Below are 22,100 nucleotides of genomic sequence, written 5' to 3' on the forward strand. Positions count from 1 at the left end.
AGTCCCAAACTCCCAATTCAACCCCCCCACCCCTCCCCCCTGGCAACCACAAGTCTGTTCTCTATGTCTGTGAGTCTGTCTCTGTTTTGTAGATAAGTTCATTTGTGTCACATTTTAGATTCCACATATAAGTGCTATCATATGGTATTTGTCTTTCTCTTTCTGACTTACTTTACTTAGTATGATAATCTCTAGGTCCATCCATGTTGCTGCAAATGGCATTAATTAATTCTTTTTTATGGCTGAGTAATATTCCATTGTATACATATACCACATCTTCTTTATCCATTCATCCACTGATGGACATTTAGATTGTTTCCATGTCTTGGCTATTGTAAATAATGCTGCTATGAACATAGGGGTGCATGTATCTTTCCAAATTATAGTTTTGTCTGGATATATGCCCAGGAGTGGGATTGATGGATCATATAGCAACTCTATTTTGTAGTTTTTTGAGGAACGTCCATACTGTTCTCCATAGCAGTTGTACCAATTTACATTCCCACCAACAGTGTAGGAGGGTTCCCTTTTTTTCCACACCCTCTCCAGCATTTGTTATTCTCTACCTTTTTAAATGGTTGAAAAAAAGTACAAGATAAGGTAATATTTCATAACACATGAAAATTATATGCAATCCGTGTTTCAGTGTCCATAGATAAATTCCACTGCACTCACTCATAGACCTATATAACAAAAAGTGTGGATATCTGTTTTCTCTCTTGTTACAGAAGTACCTACATAATATCCTCAACTTTGTTTCTTTCCCACAAATCCTCAAATACTTTTATTAGTCATTTAGAGAAAATTTTGCTGACCCTCATTCTAAAGGATTCCAAAAAATAAAGCACTCCATCAATTTCTGAAGTAAAGCACTAATTATACAAAAATCTATTGGTGTGAATTTAATACTTGTAGCAAGATTCCATAAGCTGAAGAAGTTAAACTTTAGAAACAGATACTAAAGTATTCACTAAAATGTTCTTTTACATAGTTAGTAAAATTCATGTTCTTAACTATTTGTTTATAAAACAGTGACTACTCAGTGACTAAGAATGGGGAGATAGATGGACTCCTGTAAAGGTAAAATTTTAGGAGCCACCACATTTTGGCCTTAAAGGATTCTGAAGAACCTCTGAATAATAATACAACTCAGTGAAAAATGATGCCTCAAATAAATATGTCTAGTTCACATATACATCTTAGTAACACTGATTTATTACTTAAAATGAGTTATTCCTCAAGCTAGTATAAAGAAAAAAAATTAAATGTTATGCTAAATCCATCTCTGTATCTCCCCACAGCCTAGATCTATTTGTAGTTACTTGAATAATATCCAAGGTCAGTTACAATTATTGTTGGATGAATGCAAGACACTTAAGTCACTTAGGCTAATCCTGGCCTGAAGTCAACATCATAATTGAGGTCTCCTCTCTCTAAACTCCTGTCTAAAGGTGGACGACTAAACATTTTCTTTTATAGGATGGTAAACATTTGGTAACAATTTGTTGACTTGATTTTAATACCAGAAAAATAGCACTCTTAACTTTATCACTCATAAGACCTTAATTTTATTACTCATTTACAAGCATTTATACAGTACAAAAGGAAGCCTCTTTCCCCAGTCACCATGCATATTTCTATCCTTAGATAATCCCAAAGCACAATGAAATGTATCATTTTTGTTTCCATCAGACTTTATCAACTGTTGACGAGGAGCACAACTGAATCGTTTTTGTTTCACAGTTTTTGCTTGGTCATCTCCACGTTCTCTGAGCGTTGTTCTAGGGGGACTGAAGTGGCCAAAAGGCACACTGCAGGAGGCCCACATAACCTCCAGACTAGTTAATTGGTCCCTCAATAATTGAGAGTGAACTTTATAAACAGATGCAAGCTGATAGTGGTGTTTATGTACTAATCACACTTGTTAATGAATAAGTCACTGTGGCCCAAGAGAGAGTGAAGAAAAACAAATACATTCAAGGGTCAAAGTCAATAGTTATCTTCACCTAGACCTGGCTTTTCTGACCTTATTAATCATGGAAGTCTCCAAATAAGGGGACGCATTGAAGGAAGACAGGTAGGGGAAGGGTCGATAGATTATTGTGCGTATAAAAGGTGTAAAGTATCACAAGAAAGAGGGAACAAGTCATGGTTTGGATCTGCCTGTAGGTGGTGGGAGAAACTGCAGAGCAGGTCAGGAATTATAATCCACAGCTGATTCCTAGAGGTAAGGATCTGGCGGAAGGGTAAATGACTTCTTCCTCAGATGGGTGAGGGGATTTTAACTTTGCTCCTGAGACGTGAACAAGAACTGCCCTAAAAATTATTTGTTGGTGAATCACTATGTAATAACAGTGACAATTCAATTAACTTTAGTATACCACTAGGAAAGAAAAAATATTTAAAAAATCAAGCGGTTACCCAATTTTTACAACGGGTATGAAAAAAGGAAGGGTTTGGGGGGAGGGGGAAATGGCAAGAGCTGAGAAAAGCAAAGAACCCACAGGAAGCCTGGAGACTAGAGACATCTCAGTGCAAATCCAGGATAAATGGATGCAAAGGGTTATAATTATCAGAGGTTCAACAAAGCACCACCACCACCGCCACCAAAACAACAACACAAACTAAAACAAAACCTTGCATGGCTAATATAAAAATACTCTACGGAGGAAAAAAGAAAGCCCGAAGCTATAAAAATACGGAGGATCAGGTACGAAGCAGAAACGATGGGGATCACGAAAACATTAATCCACCATTTCACTACTGTTAGATCATATATTCCTAGAGGGTAGAGACTGTTTCTAATTCACCTTTTAATCCATCTCTTACTCTTATAAATGCCTGGCACAGAGTAGATGCTCAAGAAATATTTAGTGAATTGAGTCAAAAGGGATTCCTAAGCCATTGATTACTTTTAGGTTTACCAGTTAGAAAAATCCAAATCAAAAATCACCAAACAAAAGAAACACTCAGGGATCGAAAGTTAGTGGCAGAGAGATTGAAAAATCCATCAGTTTTGGTCTCTATCGGGGAAAACTTTAAGCAGAAGGCCACTCCCAAACGGTCTTTTGAAATGCTAAACAGTATTAGAAGCACAGGGTACTGTATAACACATACACATGCATGTGCACATGCACGTACACACACCCACACATATGTATGCGTGGCAGTTTTTAATTGGAGTGGCTAAATCATCAGTATCAAAAGGTATCCAATGAAGAGTCTGGAAAAAAAAACGGTTTAGTGATACTACAGACTGAAATATGCAACTTCTTATTACAAAGTGTGTGGTCCCAGGGGACGATTGAATTGCTAATGTTTCTGATATGCACCGAATGGTTTAAGAGGGGAGACTAGGCGAAGAAGGTTTTCAAATAATATTTAGTACATCTATAAAGATTATTATGGCAGATTAGGATTATTTGGGGGAAAGATTATTATCAGGTGGGGAGGGCAACCACATTTTTTCACACTAGGTCTCCTGATGGCCCTCTCAGTGACAAACCACTGAACTCTACTGATCTGAGCAAGAGGATGGTGATAAGAAAAAAAATATCATCCTCTCTAGGTGAGATTGCCAAGCATTGGCTTTGTTTCTCGTTGCTGTTGTGATTTTTTATCCTCCGTCAGGGAAAACGATTTTCACAGATCCTCCCAACTTCCTTGCCTTCACCTCACTGGTGATGAACGGCAAGCCATGCTGAGGTAGCTGCTGGAGCTTAGACTGTGACCGCAAGCAGGAAAGCTAACGGGCCCACATGGTCTCATTAGCACCAGCCTCTCACCAACCGAGCTAACCAGATCCAGAGGAGGACACAAAATGGGCTGAGAGGAGATTACATTTTAATTTATCTCCTGGGAATATATGAGGGAGGATAAAGGGAGAGTGTTGAGATTCCTCACTATCAAAGAAACTGCGCACTGTAAAGATATCATGTACAAATGCCCTCTGTTTGACAGCAAAAGTATAGCATTTTCATTTCACTTTAAAAAAAAACAGATTTCACATTGTATATTAAGCCGAGTGGGGCAAGGCAGCAAACCTCTAGCTGGTGTGATTTATTTTGCTTTACTCTAAAAGGAGCTTTAAGCTGTGTGACATGCACAGCCTCGGGAAAGGACCTGAATAACTACTCTACTTTGGACAAGTAATTGCAATCAGGAGTGAATCCAGGATCTGTGGGGCCCCAAGTTTAGGCCTTCAGAACAAAGGATACACAAATATCTTTGGCAAATTTTACAAACACACTGTAAACACATTGCTACGCCTCCTCCCGGGGCCCTGGCACGACACCACGCTAGTGAGGGGCACTGAGCCTTCACTAACCTCAAGGTAAGCCTACACCTGGGAACAATTTGTGGAACAAATACATAATATTAGGTCTCAGTTGCTACATCTAAAAGTAAAATCTTTTCTAATTTTTTAGAAAACTTAGTAAAATCTTGATAAAACTTTGGGCTTTTAGCATGGTATCACTCCAAACACTCCTGTGATATGATCTGCTCAACCTCGGTCAATGTGGAATTTCACATGATAATGACAGTCATAATTATATTAAGAGCATATTAATCTTATAATTACGTAATGCCCGTCGTCCACTGACTTGAACATTTTGCAAAAATCACTTTACAAAACACCGAATGTCACCACATTGAGATGAAAGACGTAAAGGTTGTCATTCATCGTTTCATGAGTAGGTAAACTGAGAGACTCACTGAAGAATCTTCATTAAAATTCACTGTAATTTCTGTATTGACCCTGAGACTGGTAATCTGGAAAATGGATAGAATTTCCTTCTCCATTAAATCTACAAAATGTCTTGCTCACCTTCCTAATGATAATTTTTTAATAGAAGAGCCCTGACAACAGGGAGATAGCATATATACTTCAGTCAATCAAACTAGTTTATGTGAGCTAGAAAAACTATAACTCTGGATGAATATGCAAAATGTAGAATGTATCTTGGTGAGGGAAGGATATTATCCTTTCATCTTTAACTACAAAATCATTTAATATTTTCAAAAGTTAAAAAGTAAGTAAATATTTTGCAATTTTACTTCTATTCACTTAAATCTGTCCCGGTCCAAAGTTGCATAGCGTAATATAATATCTTAGAGGTCCTATTTAATTAAAGAAGAAAAACATTCAAAACACGGGAGCCTAAAAATACTGAAATTATTCACTAATTAGTATATCTCCCTTCCTCTTATCTACTGCAACTTCCTATTTTTCCCCATTTGGTCCTGAAGTGTTACATCACCTTCATTCCTTACTATATTAATGTCAGACAGACATATAAGCTTGTTTCTGAGAAATATATTTGGTAAATAGAATTGTAAAAATGATGCAAAAAGGTGGGGAGGGTCCAGACAGACATGAGATGATTCTATCTGTGATAAAGAAAAAGACTGAAGTCCCGTGTTTATAGCCTCTGTGGTTTGGAACACCATGACTTGGCCACAGGAATGCGAGTCATGAAAAGCATACAGCAGACCAGAGGACTTGGCACACAGTGATGGATGATCCAGTAATCTCTGTATGAATCATCAGGTGAATACACCCGACTGGGTCAAGTTTACCTGCGTGTAAAGAACTGGTTCCATATGAATCATCACATTCAAACAGAGAAGCAAAAGGAATTTACTAGATATAGACAGGTCTAGATTATACAAAATGTCTGAGCCAAAAATATTTTTAATAGCCTTCTAACATCATATCCACCTTTTACATGCATATATTACATCCAGCAGTGAGAATCATTCCTTGGAAATTTCTTTCTGTAATGAAGATTCCAAGTTGTGAAAAGACCTGAAATTTTGAAACATTAGCTTTGCTTGAGAGTTGGAATCCAATGTGTCTGCTTGCCCTAAAATTCTTCTCCAGTGCTCGTGTTTGCCTCTTAATTATGCCAAGGGGAGTTCTTAATTGTACAATTTTTTGCTGTGAACATCAGCAACTATCTCTCTTAAACTGCACCGAAAAATACTACGGAGTCACACCCTTTGCCTCACTTGCTAAACTTCCTCAATAAAGCTAACAAGAGCTTTCTGAGGTGGAATTTTATACGTGCAAATGTCAATTTAGACCTGTTAGATACAGTGAACAAACTTGCCTGCTACAGCAAGCATTCTACCCGAATTGACTAGGTGTGGCTTTTATTCATTGTTCAGTCACACAGAACAGAATCTGTTCTCTAGCTACATTTAGGTTGATGTTCCCTTTATCTGGGGGCTTATAATAAGCAAAACAGACTCAATTTTCCAAAAGCAGATGTGCTCTTCTGTTATCCTAGAAACAGATCAAAGTGTGCTTTGTGGGAAGACCTGAGGTTCAAGGCAGTGATACCAAATGGGTCTTAATATGCAGCCAGACAAACAGCAGGACTGGAAATTTAAACAAAAGCTTGAATATTTTAGAGAAAAGAATCAGATGATCAGGGCGGGAGGGGGGTGCGGTTAGAAGGGATAGAGAGTTGTTTGGGGAGAGTAGGTACCAAGGAAATGAAGCAAAAAATACGTTGCTTCCATAGTAAAATCAAGATCCATAATAAAGAACAGTTCTTTCAAGTCAGACTGGTAAATGTCACTTAAAATTGCTCACACTAGCTCAATTACAACATGCCCACAAGGCAGCTTTCTAGACCACAAAAGAAGATCATATCAAACATCTCGAGGTTAGCTTTTTGTACACATAGTAACTACAGAAATCAATCTTTTATCAGTTTATCACATCACAACAGCTACTGTTAAATAATCTACAAGGTAGAAAAGCAATTTCCAATTGTTCCCTGGGGTCTTCTAAGCAATGTCTTGTGTCTTGTGATATGCTATAAAATAAATTGTATTCCTGTGAGTCATATCAGTCATATTCTGCAGCCTGAAATTACCCTCACTGAAGAAGAAAGGGAAATGTATTCTGTTATAGAAAGCATGGAGGATCAAATTAGAAAGCACAAGAGGCTGAAAAACTCAATGAATCTCTCACTGGACTCTAAAAAGCCACTCCCTAATCAATAATGCATGAAGGGTTGAGACTTGGCATGGAGATACTTGACTGGAGGCTGAAGGGAAGATGAATAGTCTGCCTTCTGTCTTTACCCCTATTTTACCCCAGGCCCTTGCTCTATGATTCCCTGAAATAGGGTAGTTGACTGATGTCCCTTGACCTATGAAAAAATGTATGCTCCAGCTGTATAGGAAATGCTGGGCTCAGGTGTGTGATAAAATCTGGCTCCTATTCTTTGCTCAGTCTGAAATTGGGACATCCCACAAGAGGCCAAGAGTAGTAATGGTGGGTTAAAGGCTCCCTTGCTTTATTCCCCATCTACTCACATTTTCTGGACTCACCAAGCATATTCATTTCTCTGTGGCTTTGTTCATACTATTCTCAGTATCTAGAACACTTTCTCTTCCTTATCCCTTCAGGAGTAAGGACAAACTGAAATACTTCAGTGTTTGAAAGCTAAGGACAGAGTTTGAAGGAGTTCAACCATGTAAAGTATTACTAAAGATCAAAGGGGAACTCCAGGGAGCTCACTGGTGACCTTCTGGGAACGAATTTATCAATGTAATTAATCAGCACTGAATTCCAAGGCAAATGTTTTTGGCAAATGAATAGCGTAAAACATGAAATCTATTTATGCTACTTAAAATTTTCTAGACATTCTGGAAAGAGTATCATGGTACAAAATTTTAGTGACTTGTCAATGCCTCAAGCACCTGTTTTTTGCATTATCTATAAAGATGTACCAATTAAGGAGTGCCCTATCTATACAGATGTCCTTGAATTCTGAGAAACAACTTTCTAATGAGATACACTTTGCTGAGAGCAGATTGACCTATTCCCACATTTTTGTTGCATCTAAATACTATATACATCTTTCAGTCTTCAGTGTGTTCATTATATAGTCACCAATGAAGTGGGTTACAAAAAAGAAAACATAAGCCTTTCAAATTAGTATCCGGATAATGGTTAAAAGGAAATAATAGGCCAGCTGGAATTAGAATGAGACACCATGGAACTAAATTTGAGACCTGGAAGAACTCAGTAGACAGGGACAGTTTTCAATTCCCCCTTAAAACTCTAAGACCAAACTACAACTTTATATTTTAAGGTATCAGGACAAGATGAATTCTCCGTAGGACAAAATTACTTTTTAGGTGATCCATTTAAACTCACTGATCCACACAAATACTAGACATTGGTCTAGAATGACGCCAAAATATTATTAATTTCAGCAAAGGGAAACTGTGGCTAGATTAAGTTAAAACCCCCATCAACTACCTGGCCAGTATTCCTCAAGACTGTCAAGGTCATGGGAAACAGGGAAAGACTGACAAATGGTCACAGACCAGAGGAGAGAGGGGAGACAGGATTCAAATAAATGCACTGTGGTATCCTGGATTGGACACTGGAACAGAAAGGGTACACTAATGGAAAATCTGGTGAAGTCTGAATAAAGTCTGGAGTTCAGTTAATAGTAATGTGTAAATGTCAGTTCCTTAGTTTTGACAAATATACCATGGAAATATAAGATATTAACAGTGGGGGAAACCAGGTGAGGGGTAATATGGGAACTCTCTGTACTATGTTTGCAACTTTTCTTTAAATCTAAAATTATTTTAAAATAAAAAGTCTATTAAAAAGTCACAACAAAACTACCATCAAAGAGCAAGGAAATTTGTTTGAATTAATATCCTAAAATTAAAAGGGTTATATGTAATAATAATCAAACCTCTTCCTCCTCTTAAAATGTCCCTGCTCCTTTATTAATATTCTTCTATAAACTACATTCATGGTTCCTGCAACCCAGGTTTTAAATCCAACGCACCTGATTGCTCCCTTCATGTGCACAGCAGCTTTGTAGTGTCAATTACCTATCAGCCTGCATCCTCAATCCTTTGGTGACTAACTTCCCAAAGGCCCTGCAAGGTTATTCCAACGTAGATATATATCCTTAAAAAATAAAAGACATACATATGCAATTTTGAAAAAGCAGCACTACGACTTACAAGTGATGGCATTTGACCATTTTGGAGCATAAACTGCATCTGCTGGGCGAACATGGCTGCAGCAGTCTTTTGTTGAATCAGATTGTTCCGTCCATTAATTTCCAGCTGCGTTTTTAAATGCGGAGGAGGGTGAAGGTACTTGCAGTTCTCTCTAGCACACCGACCCTGAAAATGAAGGATTAGATGAATTTACATTAATATTTCTAAAAATCTGGTGAGGCTAAGAAAATAAGAAAAGTTTATTAATCTCTTAGCATATGTGATGTACTTATGTATATGTCATAAGTACTTTACTTGAATGAATGCATTCAGTCTTCATACAAGGCCCCTAAGACTGATACTCTCATAATCTTCATCTTCCAGGTGAGGAAACTGAGACTGAGAGAAGCTTGCACAGCTAACATGTGACAAAACCAGAACTAAAACCCAGTTAGTCTGATTCCAGAACTTATTCTCTTAGCCACTTTGCTCTGCTCTACTTTGATATGCATCAACTTATGTTTAAAATATAAAACATTAGGAATAGTGTATCATCATAACATTACAGATTTATATAAAAATTTCCCAACATGAGACATCATGCATGTTAAATATGATTTAGGGTGTGGATCTACATATACAATCAGGAAAACTGGGGAAAATGTTACATATATACACATAAATGTATCTTAAAACTTTTAGATCCATTATTCTGGACAATTTTGGCTCTAAAGTTTTTTCCTGAATCCATACAATGTGAGAAACATCCTGAAATCCACTGATATTTTGTTAATCAAAGAATAAATCTCTACCTTGGGGCTATGCTGTTCTGTAGATTCCAGAGGCACTGGCCCTGGATCACTTGGATAATTGAGACCAAAGTGTACTTGGGAGTGTCCGGTATTTGAATGTTTTATGGATGGTTTAAGCACTTCCAGACAGGATCATATGTCAGTCCTGTGGAACCAAACATGAGTTTGGTATTACCTAAATGCTGATATGGCTGATAATTATGGTGTTGACTATGTGGTAGCAAAGGATGTCACTGAACAGGTATTTATCACATTCTCAAATGTGACCTGTTGTGTTTGTTTAACTCTTGAGCACTGGGCAAAGCCCTAATGATTCTCTCATTTGGATTACTAGGTCTGCCATAATCCTTTTAAGATAAGCACAACTGCAAGCCATTCTTTTTCCCACAGTTGCTAAGATCCTTCATAGTGCGTGAGCTTACTGGAGGGAGGGGTGGGAAAAAAAGGCAACTTTTTTTTGAACCCAAGAGCGCAAGTTGCTAGGCCACCCGAATTCCCAGGAGAAAGTCAGTTAGTTCATCAAGTGTTTTCAACACATGCTACGAATTTTCCCTATTTATGATGCCTTAACGGATTATGTAATCACTTCTCCATATTTAGTTATCTTGTTATCCAAGCATTCCTATAATTTCACTGAGAATCAAGGTGTGTCCTTCAAAATTTTAGAGAGTTACCTATAAAGCAAAACCAGATGCACTGCAACTGCTCTTTTAAATATCAGATCAGTGGGACGAGGTGGCTCTTTTATTTTACCTCCCCTGGCAGGAAGCTGAGTATAACTTAAAACATAGCTTAAGAAGTCAAGGAAGCCACTATTGTTTTCCGTCAGGCTTGTCCTGTTGTTTCTCCAATTTGATCAAATTTTAAATCAAATTATTTATAAAATCAAATAATACCTTAGTTTCAATGTGCTTTTATATTTCTCTGGAAATCCTGGAAAAGGAAGAATTTCTTGGTAGTAAGAGTTGAGGGTGGTATGAACCCAGTCTTCCTGAACTCATTAAGTAGCCTAGGAAACAGCTACATAATTTTAGTACATATAAGGACTATAAGGAAATCCTTATATGCGCTAAAAATTGCGGTAATGGAGGGTTCCCCCCAGTAATGTCCCCCCTAAGAGAAAACATAAGCTTCTTTTGTTTGTTTGTTTTTTGCGTTACGCGGGCCTCTCACTGTTGTGGCCTCTCCCGTTGCGGAGCACAGGCTCCGGACGCACAGGCTCAGCGGCCACGGCTCACGGGCCCAGCCGCTCCGCGGCACGTGGGATCTTCCCGGACCGGGGCACGAACCCGTGTCCCCTGCATCGGCAGGCGCACTCTCAACCACTGTGCCACCAGGGAAGCCCCATAAGCTTCTTTTTACACCTACTACAACCTGCATCAAAGCAAAGATAGTCACAAGGATTTTAGTTCCCAGATTCTCCACCCTCCACCCAGTATAACTGGGATTATCTGGCTCAGAATTAACAGCTCAGGGGAAGTAGTGACACTTGGTGGCTTCCAGAGCCAAGCATGGTAGTTTATACTTCCGGGGTTTCTCTTTTCCTCCCACACCCTAACATTAAAGATTTCCCCAAGGTACAGTCCTAAATCCTCTGCTCTCCTCCTTAATCTCTTTCCCCTGGAGAAATGAAGTGCTGGTAAAATTTCATCTCTCACTGCAATTGCTCAGATCTTAAATCTCTATCTCTACCTCTGACCCCTCTTCTGAATTTCAGGTCTTTTTAGCACTAACTGCAGCTGCATTTGGAAATCCTGCCCCCTAACCAGGTCAAAGCAACTTAGTCCTGACCTTCCTTCTCCTTAGACTATCTTTCCTCTTGCTGCCTACTAGCATTGGGACAGTTGCATAGCAGCCCTGAAAAAAGAAACCAGGCACCTGCTGAGCAGGATTGCCTTAGGATCACAAACCCACCTTGATAGCTTTCCCAGACAAGTGGCAAACACAACCATAAACATTTAAACAGAACACAATTTGTAACCCACTCCCTGCGCCCCCAAAATTAGATGAGGGCTCTCTCTTACATTCAGGAATTCCAAACAATAGATCAGTTAAAAAAAAAAAAAAGGAAAAGGAATACCTTAGGATTTTTGCCATTTGTTACAGTTTAGAGTCTTAACGTCATTTACACTGAATGTCATCAGAGAGGAGAGGAGAATGGAAGGGAGTGAGAGAACATGGTGTATTTGGCACATTTCCTGCCAATCTACAGATAAAGAATTGCTACCTGCCTTTGTGCTGTTATGTTACTGTCCTTTATATATAATAACTTTTCTTAAGCTTTTTCTTGGGAAACTAATGACATTTTTACAAATCAAAAATGGTACATAGAAATAGAAAAAAAATTACACTTTAAAAATTACATCAAGTTAGGCTATAAAACTAAAGTATGGAATATGAGGCAGCATAAGATTTTAAAAAACTTATTCATCTTAGTTATGAGATTTTACTTGATTTATAAAGCATTCTCTTTTGAATGACAGAATCCATAATTTAATTCTATAACAATGCAAATGCACAGAAACACTACCTTACCAGAGACTGCTTCTTATGTTAAAGAAAGCTTATAAAGAAAAAAAAAAACAACCTGCATTTTCTATCCAAACAATAGATGAGAACAAATAATTTAACATCAATGTTATCTGTGGAACACAATATTTCAAAAGAAAGCCAAGCCCCTCAAGTTTTTTCAAAACGACTTTAGGACTCAGGATAATATATTTATATGCACAACACTTGGTGATAACAAATCTCCCCTGTATTAATTCTTCAAGATGCCCAAACTTAATTATAGGCCAAAATACTTTCATTGGAGTTGGGGAGAGGGTGTGGCAAACTTTGCTCTTGACGTTTGCTAACATTTGCTTTTAGTCCTTGGAGGGGATTAAGGCTTTGGTAAGCATGTATGAATGGGATGGGGTGGAGGCTGAGGAGGGATCTGCCCAGCACAGTATGTAATCACTTATTGTTTTTGTCCTTTGGAAAACCAGAGACTATGGAGTAGAAAGGTTCCAATGTTTTCCTGAGGCCAGCTAAGCACTCTTGAATGGGCCACAAGACTCCCTATCACATCAGGTCTATAACAGCCCAGAAACCATCTTGCGCTGAAAAAAATCACCCATTGTGTTTCCCAAGCCAAGTCAATGTTGTCCAAGCCCTCCTTCTAGACCCACAGGTTCAGAGTTGCCATGTGCTCAGTGCAAAGTAGGACACCATGTCATAAACGACTCTAAATGTTGTACCTGTGAAAATTGCCATCCACTGGTAGAGCTGGCTCTATCCTAAAAACAGCAGCTAAGGCTGGTCAAGATGTGTAAACCTCTCTCCCTCCCCTCCACAGACACACAAAATTAAAGCATTGAAGCGATTAGAGTGCAAGCTGATTTAGGCTTGCCTCAATTTCACTCCTTTTCCATTTCCTTTGGCCTCATTGGGTTTTTCACTGTGATACGGAGTCAAGAAAATAGCAAGGTGATTCAATAGGAAAGTGATTCTCTGCTGAAATAAGCACTAGTATATCTATGAAGCTTCCCGCTCCCCTTTCCCATCTACTCTCTTTGAAAAAGCACCCGAAATGCAGCAGGGGAATAAATGACCAATGAAATTTCTGAAATACATCAAAAAGTTGATGACAGACAAAGGAAAAAGTTGCAGAGCATTCATAAAACCTCCCAAATTCAATCTATTTCCTTTTTCCTACCTTCAGGCTTTTCACAAATGAGCACAAAGAGTACTTGAGTGAAAGAGAAAAGTAGCATTTTAGAGATTCAAATCCCACCCAAGTCTTGGGAGTTAATGAGAGTGAGAGTCTGTCAGAGACAAGACTTCCCGGGCACTTGGTGGTAGAAAACCCCTGTGAAGTGTACTTTTTTATGTTCATGAGAGAAAGCTCTACCATCCATCAGAATAAGAAAAGGACCCCAGGAAGCTGAAAATTACCCTTTGTCAATCACCAGTATATTAACAGGAACAGCTGTTTGCAGAATGACTTGCTTCTTCAAATACATTAGGAATTATGGGGGGGAAAAAGCTCTCAAATACAGTGGTAACTGGATTACTTTTTCAAAGACATCTCACTGCTCTGCTAGACTATCAAGAGTTAAAAGTTAAATGTTAAATAAAGGCAATGAAGAGATGATTTGATTTCTATGAAAAAAATTATTTCATTTTAATGATCATGTGTTAAATGAAAAATCCTCTTGATTATACTGCCCCACTGAAACGTACTTACATATGCATAGACATGGCTTCTCAGAGGAAGTAACAGTAATTTTAGAATTACAAATGATACGTAGTAGGTTGCCTGGTTCCTACAACCATCACGGACCTATTAAGGGCTAGGAACAATCTGAAATGGCTAAAAGTGAGGCAACATGAACATAAACTGAGTATTAGCCAGATATCAGTATAGTAAAGGCAAACTTCCCACTTTCTTCCTCTTAGAGTTCTGTCTTTATAAAAATGGATATCCTCCAGTATTGTACCATCTGTGAATATTGACATATACGCACAAAAAGCATCCTTAAAATCTTGCATACAACTTTTCATTTAAATTTGGGATGCAGACAAAAAATCCTTTTAAAAAAGTCTTTATTAAACCATTTCCTGAGTTTATTGAAGGCAAAATGAATGAGCCAGCCAAGCACTCCCCCACTGCAGTCAGCACTGTATCTCTGCTGCACTCTGCCTTCCTTTTTTTACATTTTATTGAAGTATAGTTGATTTACACTGTCATGTTAATTTCTGCTGTACAGCAAAGTGACTCAGTTATACATATGTATACATTCTTTTTCATACTCTTTTCCATTACGGTTTACCACAGGATATTGAATATAGTGCCCTGTGCTGTACAGCAGGACCTCGTTGTTTATCCATCCTACATATAGTTTGCATCTGCTAATCCCAAACTCATGAACTCTGCTTTCTTGACATCCCATATACACATATACAGGGCAATGACTTCGGTGCAAACCAGACACCAAGTCTGAATAGGTAAGAAGCTGGAAGGAGGGCAAAATTTTCTCGCCTAGCCTATCTGCCTCAAGAAATCTTACAAGTGGTGACCTCCAAAAGATGAAGGGAGGAGTCGGCTCAACAATCACACCATTGTTCTCTGCAGCAGCCTGCTAAGATAACCTGATTACCAGAATCGGAACATTTAGGGCTGAACCGGATTTTAAGGAACATCTGTGCACTTTTATCTTACAGAGAAAGTGAAGGCCAAATTGATGAGACGGCTTGTCCTAATTAACAAGCAGCTCAGTAAGGACAGAAGCCAAGTTTGCAGACTCTCACTACCCAATATGGATTTTCACTTCAAATGACTCTTTCTCTGTAAAGATCTTCCTGAACCCCTCTCCCCACCCCACCCCCGCTTCCCTCTCCCTCTCCCTCGTTTGTGTCTCCAGCCGCATCTTGTACTCCCTTTTATCATAGCACTTATCACTGTGTACATTGATACATTGTTTGCATGCCTATCTCCCCATTCCACCTTGAGTTTGTCTAAAGGCAGGACTATATCTTACTCATCTTTGAACCTCCAGGTCTGTTTCTGTGCCTGGTGAATAGTGACCACGCCATAAAAGTTTGCTGAATGAATGAATAAACTTTGTGAGAATAATTTTATAGGGCATCACACTAAGTCGGCCTTAGAGGCCTAATTGCTTCTCTTGCCATTTCCTTTCCTAAGTTCTTTCTTCTTCCTCCAAGAAGAGAACAGGAGGCAACATATGACTGAGGCTGTTCCTGGTTTTCTGTTGCAAATGAACCGTTATTCTATTCAGGTCCAGAAAATAGCTACTTCGTAACAATTTTTTTTCTATGAATATATACTCTGGGGTGTGTGTGATCATCATGGCTGAAAAATCCTGGTAATTCAGTATAACTGAATCAGAAATGTTAGGAACCCATGAGGCACAGACACAAACCCTGGTCTAATTCCCAGGGGTCTGTGGTCACAAGAACTCCCAGGATATAGGGGCCCACAGAGCAGAATAAAGGAACCTGCAGCAGATTCACATTTAATCAGCACCTGGGCCTGCCCAAGGGGAGCACTGCATTTCTAGGGTCAGCTTAGAATAAACTGCCTTCTTCAACTGCTCCATCCCCACCCTGCATTTCTCTAACCAGCTGCAAGTCAAATTCCCTGAAGCCACTGAGACAAAGGTGGAATACAAGGCTTCAGGATAATCACATGGAGTGGAGCCTTCTTGTGCATCTCTATTGCATATGCTGACTTCTTACAAGAAAAATGTTCCCGCTGTGCTTTAAGACCCATGTTCAGCTGCATTCACATTAAACATTTATTTTCAAATAATCATTAGCTTGAAAATGTTTTGAAGAACAAATAACACCAAAAATCATAGTTGCGGCCATAGTGAAACCAAGCCTGCCTCCCCAATACCCCAGATCTGCTTCCTGCCCACCCCCCAATTTTTCCCCTCTGGTCTAATCAAATACCTTCAACTGCTTGAGAAAAATATTAACTGGATATCTGTTCAATAATATGCTCCTCAGGAATGTATGATCTCTGTTTACAAAACAGCCAACCAGAATCAAATTAAAACCCAAAGACAACTGAAGCGCACTGGTGCCGAGTTACCGAAAGTCAGAAGGCGTTTCCGATGCTAAGGATTCACGGACGCTGTCTTTAAAGTAGCTGATGGCTGCCAATGTAAAATGTCATTAAAATACAGAAAAAAAGGAAAGAAAAAAAGAATGACATTGAATGTTACTCCAAGAAAACAAATACACAAAATCATGCAACTTCAAGAAGCTACTTACTACATAGGCTTTGTTACAAAACAACATAAAGGGGTCTCTCCCTTGGCCCTTAGGCAGTCAAATCTCTGGCTCTCAGGGTTCTCGCGGCTTCCTTCTCCGGACACCCCATCCAGTCACTAACCACAGCGATTTGGAACCAGGACAAAAAGGATGCCGGCTGCTTGCACCCTTTCTTCCCAGCTAGGGCTTCTGCCTGGGATCCTATCTAGGGTTGCCAGATTTATCAAATGAAAACACAGGACTCCCAATCAAATTTGAATTTCAAATGAACAAGGACTAATTTTTTAGGATAAGTATGCCCCATACAAAATATTATACGGCAACCCTCTCCCTATCTATTCTCCACCCTTGTGAGTTGAGCTAAATAAAGTCAAATCCTCAAAAACCCATTTTCATCCCGTTACCTTAAGGTCATAAGCAGCCCCCTCTATGTAATCAGCCCAGGCTCTACTAGGCCTTCAGTTGCCCAGAGCAAAGCAGAAGGCACTCTCAGCCCCAGCTTACCTGACCAGCTGCAAGGAATTTAAGGAAGTTGACTGTTGGAGAAAGCAATTTTTTATTCCCTGGCTCCTCCCACCAAAAGCTTCGCACGTCTCCCTACCCAGTCAGCCAGTCCACTTTCCCAACCACCGTGGCGCAACTGTATATTCAAATGACTTTGATGCCTGCCTGCCGGAGCTCCTCCTTTAAACTGGGATGGGGGAGGGTGTGGTGAGTGACCACCATGCCGGAACTCCTGACTCTAAATTCATATACATTTTTGAACATATGAATTATTACAGGAAGATGAGGCTTTTATGTTTTTAAGGTTTTTGTTAGTGGGGGGAGGGAGAGGAGGACAGGTTAACCTTAATTTCTTCAGTCCTGTCGGTGGTATACTTAAATTGAAGCAAAAGTCATCCATTAAAGCCCAGGAAAACATCTGCTTAAGTATTATGTTTCCACATGCACACATAAGATCGATGCAGATACATATTCAAAACCTGCAAAAAATGGCATGAATAGCCATTATTTGCATAGATGTCTTTTTCAGTCAACCCTTGATTACTCATATTAAAAGAGAGGGAGATGTAGAGGGGCACGGTTAATTCTAATGAACAAAATAATATATTCAGCAAAAATGGCAATCCATAACAGCCCCACATGACAGAACAGGTATATCACAAAAGTGGCAATGGTGAACATTTAGGAATCAGTTACTAGACACAATCCTGAATTTATTTTTTATTAAGATTGCAGTCTCCTTTGTTGGAATTATCAAAGAGTCAGAATTAGTAAGGTCAGAGAGAATGAAATTGTACTTCACTGGGGAAGCTTATATGTTATAGACAACATGTCATGGGAACATTAAAGCTGGAAAGGCTCTTAGAGATCCTTCAGTCTGTGTACCACAGACCACTATTCCCAAGAGAGGAGCCTCAGAAACTGAGCTTCCTGGTGAAATACTTGTAAGGAATGGTACCCTCTATTCCCCTCTTGGAGATTAACAGTCCACCGGAGCATACTAAAGGTTCCCTCTCACATGTCCTAGAGTAAAGAAACCTGCTGACTTGTTAACTGAAACACAGTTCAATCGCAGAAACCATGCCTCTTTTTTTTTTCCATAAAATACCTTTTAACATATCTCGTTAGAGAATCGTTATGAAAATACTGATTTAATTCAACTCCCTCCTACTAAAGCTCAAAGCAAGCCCCATGGCATACAGTGAACTCCAAGGAACTGGATCGTCCATTGAAATGACATTGAACACTCCTGCCCATACTCGATCTCTGCACAGCTAACAAGATGTAGATTTTTCCTATGATGGCTACAAAGAAAGATCCCACAGTCAGCTTCCCAGCGCTCCTTGCCAAAGTTGTAAGTTCTGCCAGAGCTTTCCAAATGGCTGCCGGGGCTTTCTTCTTTTGTTTGAATGCTTCAGTCAGGTAACTTCTGAAATCACAACTTCAAGCCTTCTCTGTCTAACTGGCTTTCCTACACTGTGACTTCTATCCCTTGAAACCATGCCAGTTACCTTAGGTTTTCCATGACTTAAGGGTCTCAAGTGAGTTTTAACGGCACTAAAACTTGGGAAGTAGGAATGTATTTGGCAATCCCTCCAATTCCTAAGGGTCTTAGTTGTGCACTAAACTTAAACCTTGCGGTTTCCACCTGGCAAAGTTAAATTTCCTGTCTCTAAGCAAAAAGAAAATTTCAAAGAAGAATTAAATGTAGACAAATATCTTGCAAACTTAAGGGGAGTAAAAGGTGAGAAAGGCACTTATTATTGTTCAGATGTAAACAATTTATCTTTGCAACGCTCAGTATGCTGCTAAGAATAAATTAAATAATTACATCTCTAGAGCCAGCCATGTACCCCTCCACCCAGAGGTTATATAAAGGGCAGATACAGTTATTGATTTACCTCTGCATTTTTGAAATTAGAGGCACAGAGATAAAAATCAGTCCTTTTCTTTTTTTTTTTTTTGCTAGACATAAGTTTTCTTTCAGATAAAGAAATTTAAAAGCATGATACCAAATGGTTGTTTACAGGGTCTTGCTAAATTCATAAGTAGAAATCATGTTTCAAACGCCGGAGCCAAATGTATCCACTTTAAAATACGCATTTTTCTCACAATTCTACCCAACTACCAAACTAATACCAAATATGCAATTTCCAAGCAGAAAGGTTTACTTGGTGACATGGACTGCATTAAAATGCTTTGAGGCATGGACTAGCTCTACATTTCGTTAATGATAAATATATTTTTATCACCAAAAGCCTTACTGAAACCTTTATGCTAACTTGTAGGCATTTTAGAGTATCAGACAAACCTTTATGCTAACTTGTAGGCATTTTAGAGTATCAAACTGTAGGCATTTTAGAGTATCAGACAAATCTCCAAAGAAAACTCCAAACTCCAAATGCACTGTGTATTTAAATAAAGTGGGGTTTTTTTTTTAGCCAAGTGATTCTTTATTAGGCCAAGTTGCTGTTTGTTTTTGTTCTGACATAAAAGCAAGCAATTTATTGATATAAATTCTTTCTCTTTTAAAAATAAAGATCTATTCTGCCTGGCCTGATTATTTACCAAATATATTAAGTTTCATCCAAAATATATTTCAGAGATGTGAACAGAACTGACAATGCTCTAGACGAAACTACCAAGACTACTTTTTTAAAGAATATGTTTAAAAATGATCCTCTCTCAGTCTTACTTAGTAAATATAGCAACCTTGTTAAACTCACCTTCTGCTTTCAGTGAGCAGTTAATATTTGATGATGATGAAAGTGTTCCTGGTATTTAAAGAACTAAACAAGGCGATCCACAAACAATGTAACTAGAAATGGGGTTGTTTAAAGAAGATAAAATGATAAATGGAAGTTTTACGTTTTAAAATAAATCAATCCCTCAACCATAAATGTCTCATATCTTTACAGAGAAGAAGTTGAAATATGACCCCTGCCAAAGAATGCCTATCTCCAAATCTAAAACAAAGTAAAGCAAAGGACAGCGAAAGTTAATTAGTTTTAAAAATCTATTAATTGTTCTCCGCAAGTCAGTTTAAGCAGCTAGAAGAGTTAGTGGGTGAACAGTGCACTTGTAAGGATGCAGTGTTTCTTAAAACCATAAACCCTCTATATTAAGCACAACAAGGTTTCTAAGGTCTAGTCACTGCCTTTTAATTAGTGGAATCCTTATTCTGGTGAGGGGAAAAATAAAACAAATCCCTAGCTTCATTGTGCCTTCCCTGAAAATCAGAATAAAATTAGAAAACTTCAGAAAACATGTCTTTCTGAAAAAAAAAGAGCCCAGTTTATATGTCTCTTATACAAGGTAAATCAAATTCCATTCTAGAAAAATATTTGATCAAGTGATACAGAGAAATAAACTAGGCCATATAAAACATCAGTGTGCCAATATTTCACAGTTATTTTTCTACTAAAGATAACTGGAGCATTTAACCGTTTTTGTTTTGTTTCATGTTTTACAGACTCTAGTATATAAGGTCAAATGACCCTTCAGATGTGAACTAATTCTGACCATTTATGAGTGGGCTACAGAATAACTGTATCTACAGGTTTAGCTCATGTAACTTGGCATGTGATGATTGTTGACACACATTTAGAGACCACGTTGAGGCCCTTGTAAAATTATATTTTCCATTAATATCATGAAAGTAGTCATAATGACACAACTCATGTGAGGGATTTACTGAATGCTGTGGTCAGGTTTGCATTTTTTTTTCACATCATGACCACCTGAATAATAATAACAACTGACTTTATAGTACGTATATTTACCATGTGCCAGACACTGTTCAAAGTGCTTTACATGCATTACCTCATATAGTCTTCACAACATAACCCTAGGAAGTCAGTGTTTTACTGAAGAACTGAGGCGCAGAGATGTGAAGAAACACGCTCAAGGTAACAGAACAAATGTCGCAGAGCTGTGACTTGAACCCAGGTGGACTGAGTCTGCAGCTCACATTCCTAACCAGTACACTAATGCCTCACAACACCATGGTGTGCTAAACTGAGGAATGAGCTCGTTCAAATATTTCTAATGGTTGAGTCACTATTTTCCTTCTAAGATTATAATAAAGATTGCATACCAACTGGCCGTTAGGTATGTCCAGAAACTATTTAATAGATAAATGTATGTCAAGTGGGATGTTTTGTTAAGTACCTGGGGATCTTAGGTGACTTGAAAATGAATAAGACAAGATAACTGAGTGTCCAATGTTTTTTACACCACATCCACCTGAATAACTTTACTGTGTATTTACCATGTGCTGGGCACTGTTCAAAGTGCTTTAAACGGATTATGAAGTCTTTCATCCTAACCAAAGCAGAACAATTAGTACATATATCTCATCTCTTAGCACAGCTTTTTAGCAAATGTCTGCATGATAGAATTTTGCCAGTTGGTCTGGGAGAAGCAGTGTCCTGGAATCAGGAGTCGGGTTATAAGAGCTTAAGCACAAATGACCATGGCCTGACAAAAGTAACAGTCCTGCAAAACCCCATGGACATAGAGAACAGATGGAAGTGGGGCTCAATGAAAGGGTTGGTTGTGTGCCTTTTTGTGAGTATTATTATTACCACTCTAAAAGAAGAATCTTAAAAAAAAAGAAAAAAACCACCACGGCAGTGCCATTTAGAAGCAGGTTTACTCAGACCATAAATGTCTGGGTGCTGTAGGTTCAACACTATGACAAAGCAGAGAAAATCCCAAACGATGACAAAAGATCAACCTTATCACAAAGAAGTACAAAGTGTTCTTCTGAAGCATTTCATTCCACAAAGAACAGACAAATAAGGATTCACACACACCACACATACCACCTCACAAAAGACTACGCCACCAAAAGCTCAGTTTTAGTGGGGATTTGACTTAAATGACTAGAGAATGTATAAAAATATATAAACTTATACATGGGGTGCATGTATAAAACACATGCACCCCATGTGCAACATGGGGTGATGATTTGTGGGCCTGGGAACTAGGATTTGACTTTTTCAGTGC

At 38.6% G+C, this 22,100-nt stretch overlaps 1 protein-coding gene across 5 annotated transcripts in view; it reads right to left on the reverse strand.

The window, feature by feature from the left end:
- Positions 1 to 22,100, reverse strand: part of MBNL3 (muscleblind like splicing regulator 3) — a 127,478-nt gene that overhangs the window by 22,683 nt on the left and 82,695 nt on the right. For all 5 annotated transcript variants that reach the window (XR_003796381.1, XM_029240594.1, XM_029240593.1 and 2 more), the window contains exon 3: positions 9,013 to 9,177. Coding sequence is in view for 4 of the 5 variants with exons in the window: in XM_029240594.1 (XP_029096427.1) it covers positions 9,013 to 9,177 (165 nt within the window). In the remaining variant the exon portion in view is untranslated. The remainder of the gene's footprint in view (positions 1 to 9,012; positions 9,178 to 22,100) is intronic.

The sequence above is a fragment of the Monodon monoceros genome, unplaced genomic scaffold, assembly GCF_005190385.1.
Source record: "Monodon monoceros isolate NGI ecotype Baffin Bay Population unplaced genomic scaffold, NGI_Narwhal_1 Super_Scaffold_22, whole genome shotgun sequence".
In the NCBI taxonomy this organism is placed as follows: Eukaryota; Metazoa; Chordata; class Mammalia; order Artiodactyla; family Monodontidae; genus Monodon; species Monodon monoceros.